The sequence below is a fragment of the Corylus avellana genome, chromosome 6 (assembly GCF_965113065.1).
Source record: "Corylus avellana chromosome 6, dhCorAvel1.hap1.2, whole genome shotgun sequence".
Lineage (NCBI taxonomy): Eukaryota > Viridiplantae > Streptophyta > Magnoliopsida > Fagales > Betulaceae > Corylus > Corylus avellana.
In genome coordinates this window covers 1,296,141-1,314,253 of record NC_142495.1, presented here as the reverse complement: position 1 = coordinate 1,314,253, position 18,113 = coordinate 1,296,141, and the positions used below count along the sequence as shown (strand labels likewise).

The 18,113-nt window shown below is 38.0% G+C and overlaps 3 protein-coding genes and 1 pseudogene across 5 annotated transcripts; 2 read left to right on the top strand and 2 right to left on the bottom strand.

Annotated features, from left to right (window-relative positions):
• The first annotated feature begins 784 nt into the window (after window positions 1–784).
• LOC132186698 (protein DA1-related 1) lies at window positions 785–8,501 on the top strand. Of its 3 annotated transcripts, none has more exons than XM_059600710.2 (12): window positions 1,036–1,125; window positions 2,087–2,228; window positions 2,451–2,541; window positions 2,887–3,259; window positions 5,209–5,329; window positions 5,476–5,559; window positions 6,791–6,910; window positions 7,074–7,286; window positions 7,400–7,462; window positions 7,560–7,678; window positions 7,781–7,839; window positions 7,915–8,501. In XM_059600710.2, exons 2-12 carry the CDS (start codon window positions 2,127–2,129, stop codon window positions 8,247–8,249), a joined length of 1,680 nt encoding a protein of 559 aa, XP_059456693.2. In that variant the 5' UTR covers window positions 1,036–1,125; window positions 2,087–2,126; the 3' UTR covers window positions 8,250–8,501. The 3 variants fall into 3 exon arrangements, with proteins under 3 accessions (XP_088373432.1, XP_059456693.2, XP_059456697.2); XM_059600714.2 differs by lacking the exon at window positions 1,036–1,125 and adding an exon at window positions 1,346–1,401; XM_088517306.1 differs by lacking the exon at window positions 2,087–2,228 and having other exon boundaries at window positions 785–1,125.
• Window positions 8,502–9,313: 812 nt separating this feature from the next.
• Window positions 9,314–11,576, top strand: LOC132187006 (Tetratricopeptide repeat (TPR)-like superfamily protein). The gene has a single exon (XM_059601158.2). The coding sequence runs from the start codon at window positions 9,451–9,453 to the stop codon at window positions 11,461–11,463; it is 2,013 nt and encodes a 670-aa protein (XP_059457141.2). The 5' UTR covers window positions 9,314–9,450; the 3' UTR covers window positions 11,464–11,576.
• A 440-nt stretch (window positions 11,577–12,016) lies between these two features.
• LOC132186476 (lysM domain receptor-like kinase 4 pseudogene) lies at window positions 12,017–14,047 on the bottom strand (annotated as a pseudogene).
• Window positions 14,048–14,842: 795 nt separating this feature from the next.
• On the bottom strand, window positions 14,843–17,102 carry LOC132187476 (lysM domain receptor-like kinase 4). Its single transcript, XM_059601793.2, has one exon. It carries the CDS (start codon window positions 16,832–16,834, stop codon window positions 14,921–14,923), a length of 1,914 nt encoding a protein of 637 aa, XP_059457776.1. The 5' UTR covers window positions 16,835–17,102; the 3' UTR covers window positions 14,843–14,920.
• Window positions 17,103–18,113: the final 1,011 nt, after the last annotated feature.

Below are 18,113 nucleotides of genomic sequence, written 5' to 3'. Positions count from 1 at the left end.
TTTGTTTTTAAAATGGGGTAAAAATCACGTACCAATTTGATAAACTAAATTATAAAAATTTCTTTTGGTGGGAAGAAAACCATTCATGAAAAAATAGATGAAGGTTAGAAAGAAAGGAAATGGCTACATATGATTTGTTTAGAAAACCAAAAAAAAAAAAAGACTAAAGAGTACTAAGAGTGCATTTGGCATTGTAATTTTCACAAACCAAAAAACTAAGAGCATAGTTTTAAACTAAACTACAATTTTACTAAAAATGCTTAATTTCATATCATTATTTTTAAATTTGCAAAGTCAATCCCACTCTAAATACGATTGTAACAAGTAACTGGAGCCTTGGATATAATTCAGAAAAATTAAAAGCATGTTTCAAAAAAAAATTAAAAGCAAGAGGTAGTGTGCTATGGCCTTTCATTTGGCTATATATGTGCCACAATCTCATTGTGGGGTAAAGAAATGGGTCCCTCTGGCCTGCTGGCTCACTTGAGGCCTCAGAATGCAAAGAACAGAGAGTTAAACTGTCACTAGTAACAATAAAACTGAACGGAAGATCAAAAAAATACCCACTTTCTCCCCATGACATCTTTGTCAACCCGAAGGAAAGCAATTCAATGGGGGTTTTGACATTTTGCGGAAATGCGGTGGAAAATGGGATCGGGATATATTGAGGACCCCACAAGCAAGAGAAGAAAGTGTTAGAATTTCAGTACAATTACACAGCTTCACCATGTCTTTTTGGTGGTCTTTAAGGAAGGTAGGATAAGAGCAGTTGTTCAAGTTTCAAAACACTTTCCAACCATTGTTTTTGCTTATTCTTCTTCTTTTTTTCTTTTTTCTTTTATTTTTTTTCTTTTTTTTTTCTTTCTTTTTTTGCGTAGGATCCAAGTACTCTCCCACTTGACTCTTTTGGTCGCAAACTTTTCCTTACGTTTTTGTGATTGTGGCTTTGTTTGAAAAGGGTCAGTGCTTTGCAGGGCTAAAACGCAATCCAGAAAATGAAAGATAACATCTTTGATGTCCTCTAATTCTTCTTTGGTGACTCTGCAATCATGGGAATTGGGAATTTTGTCTGATCCGGGATTCATCAGATTATATTGTCTCTGCAGATTTTTAAATCTGTTTCGGGTGAGTTTCTGAAAGTTGTTACCTTTGGCGTCATATCAGTATTACCTGTCATGTTATTATCATCTGAAAATTGTAAAGGTGGGAGATTCCACTTGCTTTGATTTTTTTTTTTTTTTAAATAATCATAATTGTATGGGGCTGGTGGAGGGTGTTTCCATATAGATAAGGGGTTCGGTACTATTTGGCTGATTTCTCAGCCTATTTATTTAGGCCATTGTTTGCACATCATATAGGAATTTTGAGGATTTGAAGCATTGTGGGCAAGTTTGTACCTTGGTGAGTGATTTTATTACCTTTTTTTTTGTGTGCAAGTAAAGTGTTCTTTCATTACATACTCCGAGTTTTTGATTGATGAGGCATAAAGCGATTTGTTTAGATTGGGTTTCCATGTTCTTTTATTGTAACTGCGTGTATACGCAAAGAATTGAATTCCAGAAAGTTTATTTCTCTCTGAGAATGACTAGTATGTTATTTCGGTATTTCGCTCTTATATCCCTTCCCAATTTCTCTATAGAACTACTGCCTCAAAATCTGTAAGGTGTGTACCATATTAAGACACTAATCAAATTGTGAGGCTTGTTTTTTTGTATATGTTTCCCAATCACTGTGAATGATGTTACTTGTTTTGAGATTGCCATTTCCTTCAACTTCATTGCATATTACGTCTTTTCACTTAATATTATATATATTGTTCAAACACATGCTTTACCATCCTAGAATTATTCTTAGAACCCTCTAATGTGTTTTCCTCATATTACACTTTACCAGACGGTAACAAACATTAATTCTAGTTTTTCACCCCCGGTATTGATGTTTGTATGAACTTCTCAAACAGTGGTATACATAAAAATAGGCTGATAAGAGTCACCCGCTATTGCCAGAGATGTTTGGAGCACCTATCAAATTTCCTTTTGCCGATTGGAACATGATTCTTTAATTCAAATTAACAACTTGGGTGCAGGGAAAAGCTTGCAGTCTACAGGCGAATAACATTTTACATTATGGGTTGGCTGACCAAGATTCTTAAAGGTTCTAGCCATAGAGGGCAATATCATGGGAGATATGGAGAGGAAAGAATTTGGGACGAGGCTCGTAATTCAGTGGTAATCATAGTTTCTGCTTTTTATAGATACCGCCATGTGGCTCCTGCTCATCTATAATATGTTTAAGCTAGCCTATTCGCTAACAGTCGCCGATTCTTAGAATAGAATAGAATTTCATATTACAAGTTAATTTAAGAGTAGATTCTGAAGTGATATTCTCGCTCAAATTTTATGCTAGCTTGTTTCAATTATTGTCCATTGCTAATTGGAACTTGGATGCAGGATGAATTGACAGATATTGAGAGAGAACAACTTGATTATGTTATTGCAATGTCCCTTGCAGAAGAAGACCTGAAAGGGAAAAAAGTGATTGGTAAGTTTCACTGTTTGTCTGTGTTGACCTCGACATCACTCAATTGTTATCTGGGAGGGTTCTCCAGAATTTTATTAAATAAGAGTGATGACTCATAAATGAATGCATAAATGGCTCCTTAAACTGAATGGCTCATTTAAGTTGGTATAAATGAATTCATAAATGGCTCCTTGAAAGCCATAATGAACAATGAGTCTCCTTAAACTGTAGTAAATAATTCATACATGGAAAGGGTCCATTTAGATGAAAAGAAAAATTCAGGTATTATCTTTGAATGCGGAAGTTACTTGTATTGAAATCAAAGGCAGCCTGAAGTCTCATCCTCTATTTTCTTATTTTTCTTAGGTGATGAACCTCAATCAGATGAAGATGAACATCTTGCTAGAGCTCAGTCGGATGAAGATGAACATCTTACGAGAGCTCATTCCGAGGAAGATGAACATCTTACTAGAGCTCATTCCGAGGAAGATGAACATCTTACTAGAGCTCATTCCGAGGAAGATGAACATCTTACTAGAGCTCATTCCAAGGAAGATGAACATCTTACAAATGCTCATTCCGAGGAAGATGAAAATCTCACTAAAGCTCAATTGGAGGAAGATGAACAGTTTGCCATGGCTATTCAAGAAAGCCTGAATTTGGGGTCTCCGTCTCCTCCTCGATATGATAGTGGGAATATATTTCAACCTTATCCATTCTTCTTTCCATCTGGACACAGGTATATTTGGTCATTATGACATCTGTAGTATGTTATTATCTATATGCTAATTGCTCTACTCCTTAGTTTGCTAAAAATTTCAACAAGTTCAATTTAACTGCTTTGAAATGAATGAAAAGGTGCCAAGAAAAGTGACATTTTTTTATGAACAACGGCTTTAGGTAAAATCTCGACGATTGAGAAAAAAGGAGAAAAAATATTGTGGGTAGATGTTGCATGTGTAGGAACTCTGGTAAGATGGTGGATCATCTTCTTTTACATTGTGTTGTGGCTAGAGAACTGTGGTCATTGGCCTTAACTTTATTTGGAGTGCATTTGGTGATACCTTGCACTGTGATAGAAGTGTTTACATTAAGTGAGAACTTAGTCATCATGAAAAAGCTGAGATTTGTTGGGCAGCTTCTCTTTGCATTATGTGAACAATTTGTTGGAAGAGAAATTTTCATACCATAAAGGATGTAGAACTGACTGGGAACTTGCTTAAAAACACTTTTTTATGTTCTCTATTTGATTAACTGCATGATTTGGGAAGTATATATTACGAATAATTTTTGGATTTCATAGCTCTTTTGGATTTTCTTTGTAATTTGATGAAACAGTGTATTATTATCACCATGTGTATCAATTCTTTTTGTTCTTAATAGAGTTTTTATAACTTAATCAAAAAAGAATTGGAGATTGCATTTCCTACAGGTGAGCTAGGCTAGCTTATCTGTTGAATCATAGCTGAAAAAACCAATTCAAGCCATATAAACATTTTTCTTAGTACTTTCATTTCTTCATCTCGTGGATCAACCAACTTATTTTTATTATCACTTTGGTCAGGTAGTACCTACCTACCCACAGGTATTTACTCATTTTCTTTGGAAATACTCGATGGAGATACCTGCTGACTTTAACCTACTTAAGTTAATGCAACAAAAAAAAAAAAAAAAGAAGAAGAAGGATTTTTAGTTTTCTGAATGTTCGATGCTCTGCAAACTAGTTTGATATTAAATATCTTGAAAAAAGAAATGCTAAATCTAAGTTTAAAACCTTGAACCTATACTTGGCATAATTGCTGAGGAATTAGAGACAGAGAGATATGTAAGGTTAATTCTTCGAGGTTGTAATGGCAGTTTGGAGGTTTCTAGATAATTTATTTCCAGTGACGTATTGCAGAACAGAACATGACAGAATCTGAAATGAGAGACAATGTGATACATTTGTTCTTTGGCTTCTGGGTGTTTTATTATTTCTCATGGTTGTGGGAGAAGAGACAAATTTTAATGGGAGTAATGCAAGCATCATTTAATTTGAAGTACTTCTTTGATTTGTAATAAGAGGTTGACCTGCCAAATTACATAAATAGAAGCTGGCATGAACATCTAAGCTACAAGATGACTGTTTAGAGTTGAGACTTGATGGTCTTATGTTTGAGCATTCCAGCCCAAGATTGACTAACAATAGAAAGTTTGTAGAGATGCTACGAATAATGCTTAGGTGCTTATTACTTGGTTATTCATCAGCTGGGCTTATATGATCTCAGTGGATTGAAAGGATTTTGGTTTTAGATTAAATGGACAAATAGATGTTAGAATAATGAACACCTAACTGCTGGAGTAATAGAAACTCATAAGCACATAACTTAAGATGTACAAATATGTTATATTTAAAAGGAAAATTATCCGAAAGAAGCTTTCCATGATATATTTGATCTTGTAACATTTTGGTATAGATCTTTGAAGTAACCGGAAATGACGTACATAAAAAATACTTGGTTGTTTTTCTCTCACCTGAAAAAATGAGGTTGGAACACATTCTTGTTACCTTCCTGAATTTTCATATGGAAACTGTACTCATAGCAATGCCTCTTGAAACTTAATCGACCCTCCATTATAGGTAAATTTGCTGTATTTTACTGAGGTCAAATGAAATCTGACCTGTTTGTTGGACCACATCACTTATAGGATCTGTGCTGGCTGCAACACTGAGATTGGCCATGGACGATATTTGAGTTGCATGGGTGGCGTTTGGCATCCAGAATGTTTCCGTTGTCATGTTTGCAATCAACCTATTACTGATCATGAGGTGCAACAAATTCGAGTTAATTTAATTTGTTTTTTTTTTTTTTTTTGGAATTGGATAACAATATTCTTGAATCCCAGGCTGATTTGCTTTTCATTTTGGTGATTTCAATGACTATTAATGAGTTGAATGTCTTTTATCTCTGACAGTATTCTATGTCTGGCGATCACCCTTATCACAAATCCTGCTATAAAGAGCAGCACCACCCAAGATGTGATGTTTGCAAGAACTTTGTAAGTTAGCTATCTTTGGTTCCCTCCTCTCTCTCTCTCTCTCTCTCATCAAACATTATGTGTGCCTCACAAACAGAAACTTGAGGCTGCTCTAAATCAAATGTAAGACTCATAATCTTACCAAATTAACACCTGAAACTAACTTCGAAGGGATTGTTTGAGAAGGATCATAGATTCTTGGTTGATGAAATATCTTTGCATATCCATTAACCCCATGGTCATGTTGTGACAATAGAAAAGAGAACAATAAAATAAGTCAATCACACAGAAGACCATAATTTATGTGGTTCAGCTTAATAAACCTACATCCACAAGCAGAGACGACCGGGAGAAAATTTTTCTACCAAAAGATGGGAGTACAAAGAGTAGTGAAGAGAAAACCACTCAAAAATTCCAAAGCCTCAATACACCAATATCTCACTCTCACACGAGAATTTCAAACAAAATATAAATATTTCTCTATTTCTCTCACTACTACTGTGTCACTCACAGAGTCTGGACAAATAAGGAAAACACTTTTGAGTGTGGCTAGAGGCTGTTTCTCAACGTTGTCTCTTACATTATGATAGGCTGAATATGGTATTTATATATTTGAGGAAAGTCTTCTGGGTGAAAGTTATAAGCCGTGTGGGAGAAGTAAACCAAACACAATTGACATTTCTTTCAAAACTATTGGAGCGCACTGACTTGATCAATCAAGTCACGCAACAAATATTTGGAAGATTGACACATTGGGGAGTCTTTCAATGAGATCACAATACAACATGTTGTGATATCACTCAACTCATAAGCTTAAGCTTAGGAATTTTGACCCAACTATATTATATCAACCACTCACACTCGCAATAGATTTTCAATTTGAGGCTCAATCTTTTTATACCAACACATGTATACTCAACATGTCAATTATCTCAGATTCATGTGAAAATTAAAATAATTTCACAAACAAATAAACAGGTGAACACTCTGAATGGTGCCTTATTGCTATTAGCTTGATATTCTGATAGCAATGGGGATGTTGTTCTTGCTGGTGTGGTCAAGTCTGTTTAAATACGAAAATTAGCAGACCTACTTTCTGGATATGCTAAATTGTCTGAAGGTGCTTTTAAAGAAAATCTTCACAGAAGACTAATTTTTAGGGACCAGTTAAAATGATTCTTTCTAGCTGGTATCACACTAGATATTTGGTGACCTTGAATTTTTTTAACATAATTTTGGTTCTTTTCTACAGATCCCAACAAATTCAGCAGGTTTAATTGAGTATAGGGCACATCCTTTCTGGCAGCAAAAGTACTGCCCCTCACATGAACGCGACAGGACTCCTCGGTGTTGTAGCTGTGAAAGAATGGAGGTGAGTTATGCAAAACAAAATCCCTCCTTTCTTTGGAAACAACAAAACCTTAACGGAACAAGAAAGGATATAAGAAACCACTACTAAAACATCCTTCAGAGACACCTATGAGTTTCTGTTTTCACTATATCCTTCATAATGCAAAATCTTATAATCCATGCAGCCGAGGGACACAAAATATCTGTTACTTGATGATGGCCGGAAGCTATGTCTAGAGTGTCTAGACTCAGCAATTATGGATACTCATGAATGCCAACCCCTTTACCTTGAAATACAAGAATATTATGAAGGTTTAATTATGAAAGTGGAGCAGCAAATTCCAATGCTCTTGGTTGAGAGACAAGCACTAAATGAGGCGATCGAGGGAGAAAAGAACGTAAAGACTGATGCGTTAACGTTTTCATGCTTCAGATATGCATTTTCTTTTCTTTTAACTTTATGTTAATCTTGATTTTAGTTAATTTGTTTATTTACTTTTTGACGTGGTAGGGTCATCATCACTTGCCCGAGACCAGAGGACTTTGCTTGTCAGAAGAACAGACTGTCACCACTGTAAGAACTTCTATCCTAGCATATCTAACAATCCATTTTTCTTGTAAAGATATCTGTATACTGTATCAGACTGAAATTATTTCAACTAAATTACCAGATCTTAAGGAGGCCAAAGATTGGTGCTGGCTACCGGATCATAGACATGGTAACTGAGCCTCGTAAGCTCATCCGTCGATGTGAAGTAACAGCAATTCTGGTTTTGTATGGCCTTCCCAGGTACTTTTTTCTCTTATTCGCACCCTAAACACTTGTATTATTCTAAATCATGAGACTTGCTTAAGACTTTTGTGTATGACCAAAGGCTTTCTATACATATAGGTTGCTGACTGGGTCAATCCTGGCTCACGAGATGATGCATGCGTGGCTCAGGCTTAAAGGTGCTTGTCTGACCTCTTACCATGCTACTATTGACAATGTTTGCATTTTAGATCTACTAAAAGGGTGTTTGACAGGTTATCACAATCTGCGTCCAGAAGTTGAAGAAGGTATCTGCCAGGTCTTAGCTCATATGTGGTTGGAGTCTGAGATCTTGTCACCATCTGCAAATGATGTTGCCTCATCTTCATCACCGGCTTCCTCCTCGGCCGGTCCCTCTTTGACATCATCAAAAAAGGGTAAACGTTCCAACTTTGAGAAGAAACTTGGTGACTTTTTTATACACCAGATCGAGTCAGATACATCGTCAGCTTATGGAGATGGATTCAGGACAGGCAACCGGGCAGTGCTCAAATATGGCCTGAGGAGCACTCTTGAACATATTCGACTGACAGGAATCTTCCCTGTTTGATTTATAGAGTGATATTACTAGTCCTCCCTCCCACATGTTGATCAATGCATTGCCTCCCTGTCATATTTAGTTCAATAGGATCATAGCCCATATGAATTCAGGAGAAAATATAAAAAAAAAATGGAAATGCTCTTTCCTACTCACAATTGCTGTAGTCTCCTTACCACATAATGATACTGCTACATTATACTTCTACATATAGGAACAATAAATCAATGAATATATATACATATTTTCCTTTTGTCTGTAACATTACTCTGCTATCCATTCAAAATTCACTCAGCTAAGCCCTAAGGTCACGTGCATTGCACCAACTGGAGTACCGGCAGGTAGCTTCTCAAGAACTAACTATTTCATATAGAAAAGTCTAAGTGATACTTACCATGTCAGTTTTAATTAAATTAGTGGCTGACATAATAAATGCCATGTGAATTTACAAACTACTTACCACATTAACTACAATCATAATCAAATTTCATTCTTTTCACAGGTTTAAAGATTGTTGTATACTAAATACCTGGTAATTGGTACTATGGATTATTGCATCATGTCGTAGTCATTACATAAACCGTAGTGAAGATGAAATGGATCAGAAAGTGCTGTTTTTGGTATAATGCCCCCAACCTAGGCTGCAAACATAGTTTTTAAAATCTAGCCTTTCATGTCGCTCTAAGGCCCATTTGAATTTGTAGTTTCAAAATGTCTAATTTTAAAAATAGTTATTTTAAAATTTGCAATTTGACATTTAAAATTATACGTTTTTAAAAACGCAACTCCTTAAGATTTTGGAAATGGATAGTTTTTTCATCTTTTTACACTGTCATTATTAAAAGTGCACCCCAAATGGCACTTTTTGCAATTTTGGTTAAAAAAAAAATTATATATAAAATCGTAAGGCCCAACGAATTATTCAATCCAGTAGGAGGGCCCGGATATGCTGTTTGCCCATTTGGCCCAAAATCTGTAGGAGAGCAATTGGGCTAATTGTTGCCGGGATGTGGGTAAAGAGCCCAAACATATAGACCGCTCAAACAGCCGCTTAAGGGCTTAAGCTCGCACTTGGTGTATTGGTACGAGCACGACAGTGCGAGTAAGTAGTAACCCTCTTCCCTCGCATGATAGTGGACTGCGGACCAGATGTTTGATGTTTTGTGTCTATGGAGCAAATAACCATCGTTGACAGTTACAACAACTTCAATGCATGCCCGGAACAATCTATTCCTATAGCTGTTATGGTCTTTACCTAGTGCCAATGCATTTCAAGCAACTCTTTCGTGAGGTGAACCTACTCAACAGTGTGACCCAGCAAACTCGCTGCTATGCCCGCGACCCATTTCCCAACAAAGTCTCCCATTACCTCCACCGTGCCAAACTCATCGATTCCATTCGACTTGGCCTCCGCTCCGGTCCTCCCAGCTCGCTCGCGCCTATCCTAAACGGTCGCCTTCTCGACTCTTTCGTTGTGACTCATGCGCTCCGGTCTGCGCCTTCGGCAGACTCTGCCCTGTCCCTGGTTGACACCCTCGAAACAATTCCTCATTTTTCGCATACCCAGAACACGCTCCATGCGCTGGCCACCGTCCTGGCCAAGTCCCGCCGGACCGCGGAACTCAAATCCCTGATCGATGCCATCAATGCTGGCAGGTTTCGTAATGTTCGTGTCAGCTTTATGAACCTCATGCAGTGGCACGCTGCCTGTGGAGACCTTGACTTGGTTCTCCGAGTTTGGGATGAGTATAGGCTGTCAAATCAGCGTGTATGCACCGAGTCTTACAACATTGTCATGCGCCTCTATGCGCAAACGGGTAAGAACGACTCTGAGGCCGTGGGGATTTTCTATAGGATGATTGATGGCGGTGCAATCCCGAACTCCAGAACGTATACGGTGATGATAGAGCACCTTGTGAGTTCGGGAAAGTTGGATTGTGCTATGGAGGTTTTCAATAAATTGCCCTTGATGAGGATTAAACGCACTTTGAAGCAATATTCGGTTTTGGTGGAAGGGTTTATTGGCGTTGAGCGGTTTGGTGAGGTCAAGACTTTGCTCAACGAAATGCGGGTTGATGGAGTATTGCCTGGAACAGCCATGCGTTTGTCATTGCAACGTATTCAGGAGGCTGGATTTGTCCAAGAGACGGATGAATTTCTTGAAGAAATGTTGCCGGATGAGAGAATCAAGAAAATAGGATTTATTGGCGATACTAGTGATGATGATGATGATGATAAGGATGATGATGTTGCTCAAGGTAGTGGAGGTGATGATGTTGATGGGGTTCAGTTAAAACCATGGTTAGACCCAAGAGCTTTGGCAAGTGCCTTGCATCATTGGAGCTCTAACGAGGCATCGGCCCTGGAGGAGGCGAAATTGGTGTGGACAACTCGGTTGGTTTGCAAGATTCTTAGGAATTTCAAGTCTGCAGAAACGGCTTGGGAGTTTTTCTGTTGGGTTTCTTATCAGCCAGGATTTACTCATGATGTTTACACAGTACAAAGGATGATGGCCCTTTTAGCACGCCATGGGCATATTGAATTGGTTGATAAACTCATTTCCAAAATAAGAGGGGAGGGAATGAGATTGCCCTTCAGCACCATCAGGTTAATCATTGATCTCTATGGCATACCAAAGAAAGCCGATGCTGCCCTAAAGGTCTTTCGTGAAGATAGAACTCTCTGCAGTTCCATATCAAAATTGAATTTGGTGCTTTTGTATTCATCTCTATTACGGACATTGACCAAGTGCAGGAGGAATTCTGATGCCATGGATGTGCTTGAAGAGATGATTTTGTGTGGGATTTGCCCTGATATCCAGACATTTTCTGGGTTAATGCATCACTTTGCGTCAAGTGGAGACATCAAAACAGTGCAGAAACTCTTTGCAATGGCTAGGCAAAGTGGTCTGGAGCCAGATGGCTATATGTTTAAAGTACTGATCCAAGCTTATTGCAAATGTGAGAGAGCTGCTCTTGCGTGGAGGGTTTTTGAAGACATGAGGAATTCAAATTTGATCCCTGATGCTGGCACAAAAGAGTTGCTAGTGAAGAGTCTCTGGAAGGAAGGCAAGCGGAGAGAGGCTGCTGCTGTAGAAGAGAATTGTGAGGAAATAAATGATGTTCTTCCGCCAACATTGCGTGGTCACATATGGACAGTGAGTTCTGCAGATCTCACATGCGTTTATAATATTTATTCCAAAAGCTTTGCATCAACAGCTGGCTAGAATTGTGATTAGTTTTGAAAAATAAACAATGATTAGCCTCAAAGCTGTATGCTGAGCAACCTTGTTTTCCTTTCTTATTAATTAATTCAAAATACCAAAGAAAAGCTTGTTTATGCTTGTATTGAAGTATTGCTCATTTCTCTTATTTTAATTAGTGCCCCTTTTATATTTTCTGACTTGAACCTATCTTATGGACGGGCACCATATTGCTCATTTCTCTTAAATTCCTCAATGGCTTCTCCAGAACTATTGGTAGATGGTAGGCAGTAGCTCATTGTTCTTTGAGAGACTGTAATTCATGAGAAGTACCATACAAACTACACAGGCTACACCCTACACTAAGATGAGAAATGTGTACTGTATAAGATTCAAAAATGTTAAAGTCTCGAAACTAAAGCAAAACATTGTGATATAAGCACAATTCATATATCAAAGAAATCCTCACATGACATAGGGCAAGAATAATCATACATACATTATATCAAAGAAAACATACATTAAGTGGTTAAATGGTCCTGTTCTAAAATGAAATAGAGCTTCCACTGGAACTTTGTTACTGTGATATGTTCTTTGACAATTCCCAGGTCAGTGAAGTGTTAAAGGTTCTTACGAGAGACTGCACAATCTCATCCATGGCAGGTCGACCAGCTGGATCTTTCTTTACGCAACTATCAATCAGTCTGACCAAGAAAACAGCAAGTTCTGAAGGATAATTCCCTTGGAGGGAAGGATCCATGAAGTGCCCCAAACTCTCTTGTCCATCCTCCTCAAGAAGCATAGCTTTTAAGACATCTAATAATTGCATATTTTCCTCTTCATACAAAGCAGCAACCTCTTTCCCAGTCATTGTCTCTAGCAGGAGAACCCCAAATGCGTAGACATCAAGCTTTGTGGAGACAAAACCATTTTCCAAATACTCAGGGGCCATCTAACCTCTAGTTCCAATGATGTGCTTTGTCAAGGCAAATTGACCTTCCTGCCCTTCTGCTAACCTTCCCAGACCAAAATTTTCAATCTTAGCCCTGAAATCGCTTTCCAAAAGAATGTTGCCGCTCTTTATATCCGTGTGGACATGGGGAGGAGCAGTGAAGCCGTGGAGATAGTTAAGCCCAGTGGCCACATCCAATAGAATCTGTATTCTCTGTGTCCAGCTCAAAAGCTTTCCATCACCATTGCTGTTATAGATCCAATCATTCAAGGGTCCATTGGCAGCATATTCATAAACAAGATACCAATGACCATCATTGAAACAGACGCCAGAGAGACATATAATATTAGAATGGTTGATTGTGTTCAATAAATTTATCTCTTTCGGCACATCTCCTTCCATCTTCTTAATGGCCGCCAAATTCCCATTGATCTTGCCACGATAAACAGATCCTTTAATCCAACAACTGGGGCTGAAATCATCTGTTGCATGTTGGAGCTCATTAAAATTATACGCTTTAACGGACTGAGCAATACTAGATATGCTCTCTAAGAAGTCCTCAGCTTCTTCCTCAACCTTCTTGTGTAGTGGTTTCTCACGTGCCTCCACATGATCTGAGACAATAATAGAACTAGATTTCTTCTTACTTCTACAGAAGAATGCAAGGAATATTATAGCTCCAAAGACTGATAAAAAAGCAATTCCTCCAAGTGCCCCAACAAGGACATAAACCCAGGTTTTACTTGAGCTTTTCTCAGAGGAAGAAGTTGGAGATGGTGGTGGTGCTATGGTTTGAGAACTTGATGGCGGGTCTTGCAGTGGAACTAGAAGCGTGGTAAAGGGATAAATAACGGAGTTTTGTTCAGAAAGCCCATTAGCCTTCAAAGTCCTCTCAGTATTTACATTAAACCTATCACTAATGCTTGCAACATAATCACCGGTAATGACCAAGTGACTCAATAAATACTTGACATCAACATCAGTTTGGTTCTTTGTAGGACATGCACATCTAAGAGGAATATTGATTCTTGTACCAGAGTATAAATTCCTAGTGAGAATATTGTTTTGATTCTTGAGAGCTTGACAGGTTGAAAGGCCATGGAAGTTGTTATTAGCAATCAAAAAGTATCTCCATGCTGGACAACATAAGTTGTGTTTGCTTGATAAAACTCCCCTGAACAGGAGCAGTTGATTGGAACAAGCACCAACTTGTTGGTTTGAAATGTTGCAGTCTCGGAAACTGAATTAATTTGCGAGAGCTGGGATGGGTCAGTGGCCAAGAGAGATGAGATGGCAGAAATGAGCAATATGGTGCCCATTACAGAAGTAGCCAAGAGAAGAAGTTGAATTATCTGTGTTGCCACAACCTGTTGTGGCCTTTCCCACATATGGTTGCTGAGCCAGAATCAAGGACCAGCTTGAGAATAACAAGATTATGAAAATGGAAGTGACAGAGAGGAAAGTCATTTTGGGTTGAAGTGGAAAGATTTGAAGGAGGCTATGGCAAACAGTAGGTTGATCAGTGGGGTATAATTTCAACTTTGGTGCGGCTGTAGTTGTCCATTTGTGAAGAAAGTTCTAAGAAGCAGTGCATGTTGAATTTGTGTTTATGATATCAGGGACTCTATCTCTCTCTCTCTCTCCATTATTGAATTATGCATTATTAGGCCTTACATCTATGTTAAATACATTTTTGCGCACATATACTTCCTTCTCAAGTAAAGCACTCTTGACCAACTTTCAGTAATTGAAAAGACCATTAGAATTAAGAAAATAGATGAATCTTCAATTCCCACTAGTTTATGTAATCTTCAATGAGTTTGATCCAGGCTGTCCTAGTCCTATCCTGCCCTGAATGGGACAGGAGTGATATGTGCATTAATCAATTAGAGCCAGGCTTTCTAAGTCCATATTAAGATCCATAAATATATTTTCTGACATAGAAATGATATCCTATTGATACACAAATTGTCATACATATGTATTTTCAGCAATTGATGTAGCATATCTTAAATATAATTCTGGTAAAACACACATGATCTTCACATATATAGGACTTCTACCATTCTTGACCTTGGTTTACTTGCTCTACACATCGTGAATGATTTGCCCAAAGTTCAGTTCCTACAAGGCGAGTTTAGTTCATTTCAGCTGTTCTATCTTGGTTGCTTGCCCCTTCTATATTTTCATTAAAGGTGACAAACGGGCTGGTTTCTGCTTTGAATAAATCCAATCGGCAGGCACCATATTGCTAATTTCTCTAAATTCCTTAATGGCTTCTCTCTAGAATGGTAGACTAGTTTTCACTATAATTCATGAAAAGTATCCACCAATCAACCTAGGCTACACTGAAGATTGAAAAATGCCATCTTTAAGAAGAAACTAATGCAATAACGTGAAATAGGGGAAGAATAATCGGTAAAACATACATTAACTATTTAAATGATCCTGTTTCATTTATTATGACATAGAGTTTCCACTGAAACTTTGTTACATATCATGTCAAAAAAAAAAAAAAAAGAAACTTTGTTACATAGATATATTCTTTGAAGATTCCCAGGTCAGTGAAGTGTTCAAGATTCTCGAGAGAGACTGCGTAATCTCATCCATATCAGGTCGACCAGTTGGATTTTTGGTCAAGCAACTATCAATCAGCCTGACCATAAAAAGAGCAAGTTCCAAAGGATAATTCCGTTGCAGGGAAGGATCTATGAAATGCCTCAAACTCTCCTGTCCATCATCCTCACCAAGCACAGCATTTAGGGCATCTGATAACTGCATATTTTCCTCTTCATACAAAGCAACCTCTTTCCCAGTCACTGTCTCCAGCATGAGGACTCCAAATGCGTAGACATCAAGCTTTGTGGAGACAAAACCATTTTCCAAATACTCAGGAGCCATGTAACCTCTAGTTCCAATGATGTGCTTCGTCAAGGCAAATTCACCTTCCTGCCCTTCTGCTGATCTTGCCAGACCAAAATTTGCAATCTTGGCCCTGAAATCACTTTCCAGAAGAATGTTGCTGCTCTTTATATCCTTGTGGACGTGAGGAGGAGCAGTGAAGCCATGGAGATAGTTGAGCCCGGCGGCCACATCCAATAGAATCTGTACTCTCTGTGTCCAGCTCAAAAGTCTTCCATCGCTATTGCTGTTAAAGATCCAATCACTCAAGGGTCCATTGGCAGCATATTCGTAAACAAGATACCAATGACCATCATTGAAGCAGACGCCAGAGAGGCATATGATATTAGAATGGTTGATCGTGTTCAACAAATTGATCTCTTTCGACACATCGCCATTCATTTTCTTAATGGCCGCCAAATCCCCATTGATTGTGCCACGATAAACAGATCCTTTAATCAAACTACTGGGGTTGAAACCATCTGTTGCATGTTGGAGTTCCCTAAAACTATACACTTTAAGGGACAGACAAATGCTAGATATGCTCTGTAAGAAGTCCTTCGCTTCTTCCTCAACCTTTTTGTCTGGTGGTTTCTCACGTGGCTCAAAGTGATCAGAGACGGTACTGGAATCAGATTTCTTCTTACTTCTACGGAAGAATGCGTAGAATAAAATGGCTCCAGAGGCCAATACAAGAGCAATTCCTCCAAGAACCCCAACAAGGACATAAACCCATGTTTTGCTTGAGCTTTTATCAGAGGAAGAAGTAGGAGGAGGTGGCGGCGGCGATGCTGGTGGTGGCGGGGGTGGAGCTATGGTTTGAGAACTTGATGGCGGGACTTGAAGTGGAACTAGAAGCGTGGTGAAGAAATTAATAATAGTTTCTTGAGAAAGCTGATTAGCCTCCAAAGTCTTCTCAGTACTTGCACCAAATCTGTCACTAATGCTTGAAACAGATTCACCTTCACTGACAATGTAACTCAATAAATAATTGACATCCAAATCAGTTTGGTTCTTTGTAGGACAAGCACATCTAAGAGGAACAGTGATTCCAACACCAGCAGCTAAACTGGTAGCGGGGTATATATTTTGTTTCTGGAGAGCTTGACAGGTTGAAAGGGCTTGAAAGGTGTCATTAGCAATCTTAAAATAAGTGTCATCAGTCTGGACAACGTAAGTTGTGTTTGTTTGATAGTACTCACCTGAACGGGAGCAGTTGACTGGAACAAGCACCAACCTGTTGGTTTCAAATGTTGCAGTGTCGTTAACTGAATTAATTTGAGAGAGCTGGTACGCGTCGGAGGCCAAGAAAGCAGAGATGGCAGGAACAGTGTTGTAGGGGGGTTGAGATCTGAAGGTGAGGTAGGCTTGGCAACTTTGGTTCAGACCATTATAGAAGTAGCCAAGAGAAGAAGTTGAATTATCCATGTAATTTCCACAATCTGTTGTGGTCTTTCCCACGTAAGGTTGCTGCGCCATAGTCCAAGAACAGCTTGAGAATAACAAGATCATGAAAACCCATGTGACACAGAGGAAACCCATTTTGGGTTGAAGTGGAAAGATCAAGATCTGAAGGAAGTTGAATGATCAATCGACTTGGTTGGGCATTTTGTAGTTGGATTTTGTTTATGGGGAAAGTTCTAAGAAGCAGGGCACGTTGAATTTTTCTTCATGATATCTTCTTAATTGGGACAGCGTGGAAACTGTTGCCTGGTAGGCATTTTCATTCCCCAAAACACAAGCTAATACTTTGAATATTAGCTTCAAATCCATGGAGCATCATGAGAATCAAAAGCAATATCGCAATCATAGCTTTGATGCTGGTCAAAGTAAACGCTCGAATCTGGCAGATCGGTCAGTTAACAATGATATTCATATTGAACGTCCTTGTACACAAATAAAATTATTTATTAAAAAAATGCTATTTTTTACATTTATTTATTTTATATTTATTAAAGTAGCATTACTGATATTTATTTATATGAATAATACTAAAAATCACATTTTTATCTCATAATCTTTTTAACAAAGATTGACCAATGATTAATTGAAGGTGACACATTTGAAGGAAATTTCCAACCATGTAGATATAATTTTAATTTCAATATAAATACTATAAAAATAAAAAAATAAAATAAAATAGATACACACGCATCAGGAACTAATTGTTAATTGCAAGAAAAGGACATGGAGGTCTTTTTCAAAAAGACATTTGAACTAATTGGTCCTTACAAACACAAAAAGTCATTAGTTTAGAGATGAGAACGAATAATACGTTGTATTTAGATACAAACAAATACTAGAAACAATGTTAGACACGCCTCATGAACTAATTCTTAATTAACTGCAATACCGAACGATGAGGTAATCAAATTTGTCATGGTGTTTGAAGTTTCTATCTAGATTCCGCAGGTCATCACTAGAGGTTGCGTGAAAACGTGTTTGGTCTTCCTTCAATTTGAAAACGTCCAAAGGGAAAAGTTTGCATGTCTTTTTTTTTTTTTCCTGAGCTGGAAAAGTTTGTATTTCACGGGTGGGAACAAGCATATCCAACAAAACACACAAACTTATTAATATCATTACAACCCATCACTATAAGAAATTAATAGTATTCATGATTAAAAGTTTGTATATCTAATGGTGTATATGAAATGAATGTTGGCACATCTTTTTTTTTAAAAAAATCATTAACTTTCAATCTTAACCATGAAATGAAGCCCAGTTCTAAAAAATATGTGCGGTGTATTTACTTCTCCTATTGCCACGACCATCAATATCAACTACTACCAACTTAGACTTGAGGCCATTATGCAAAGCCTTG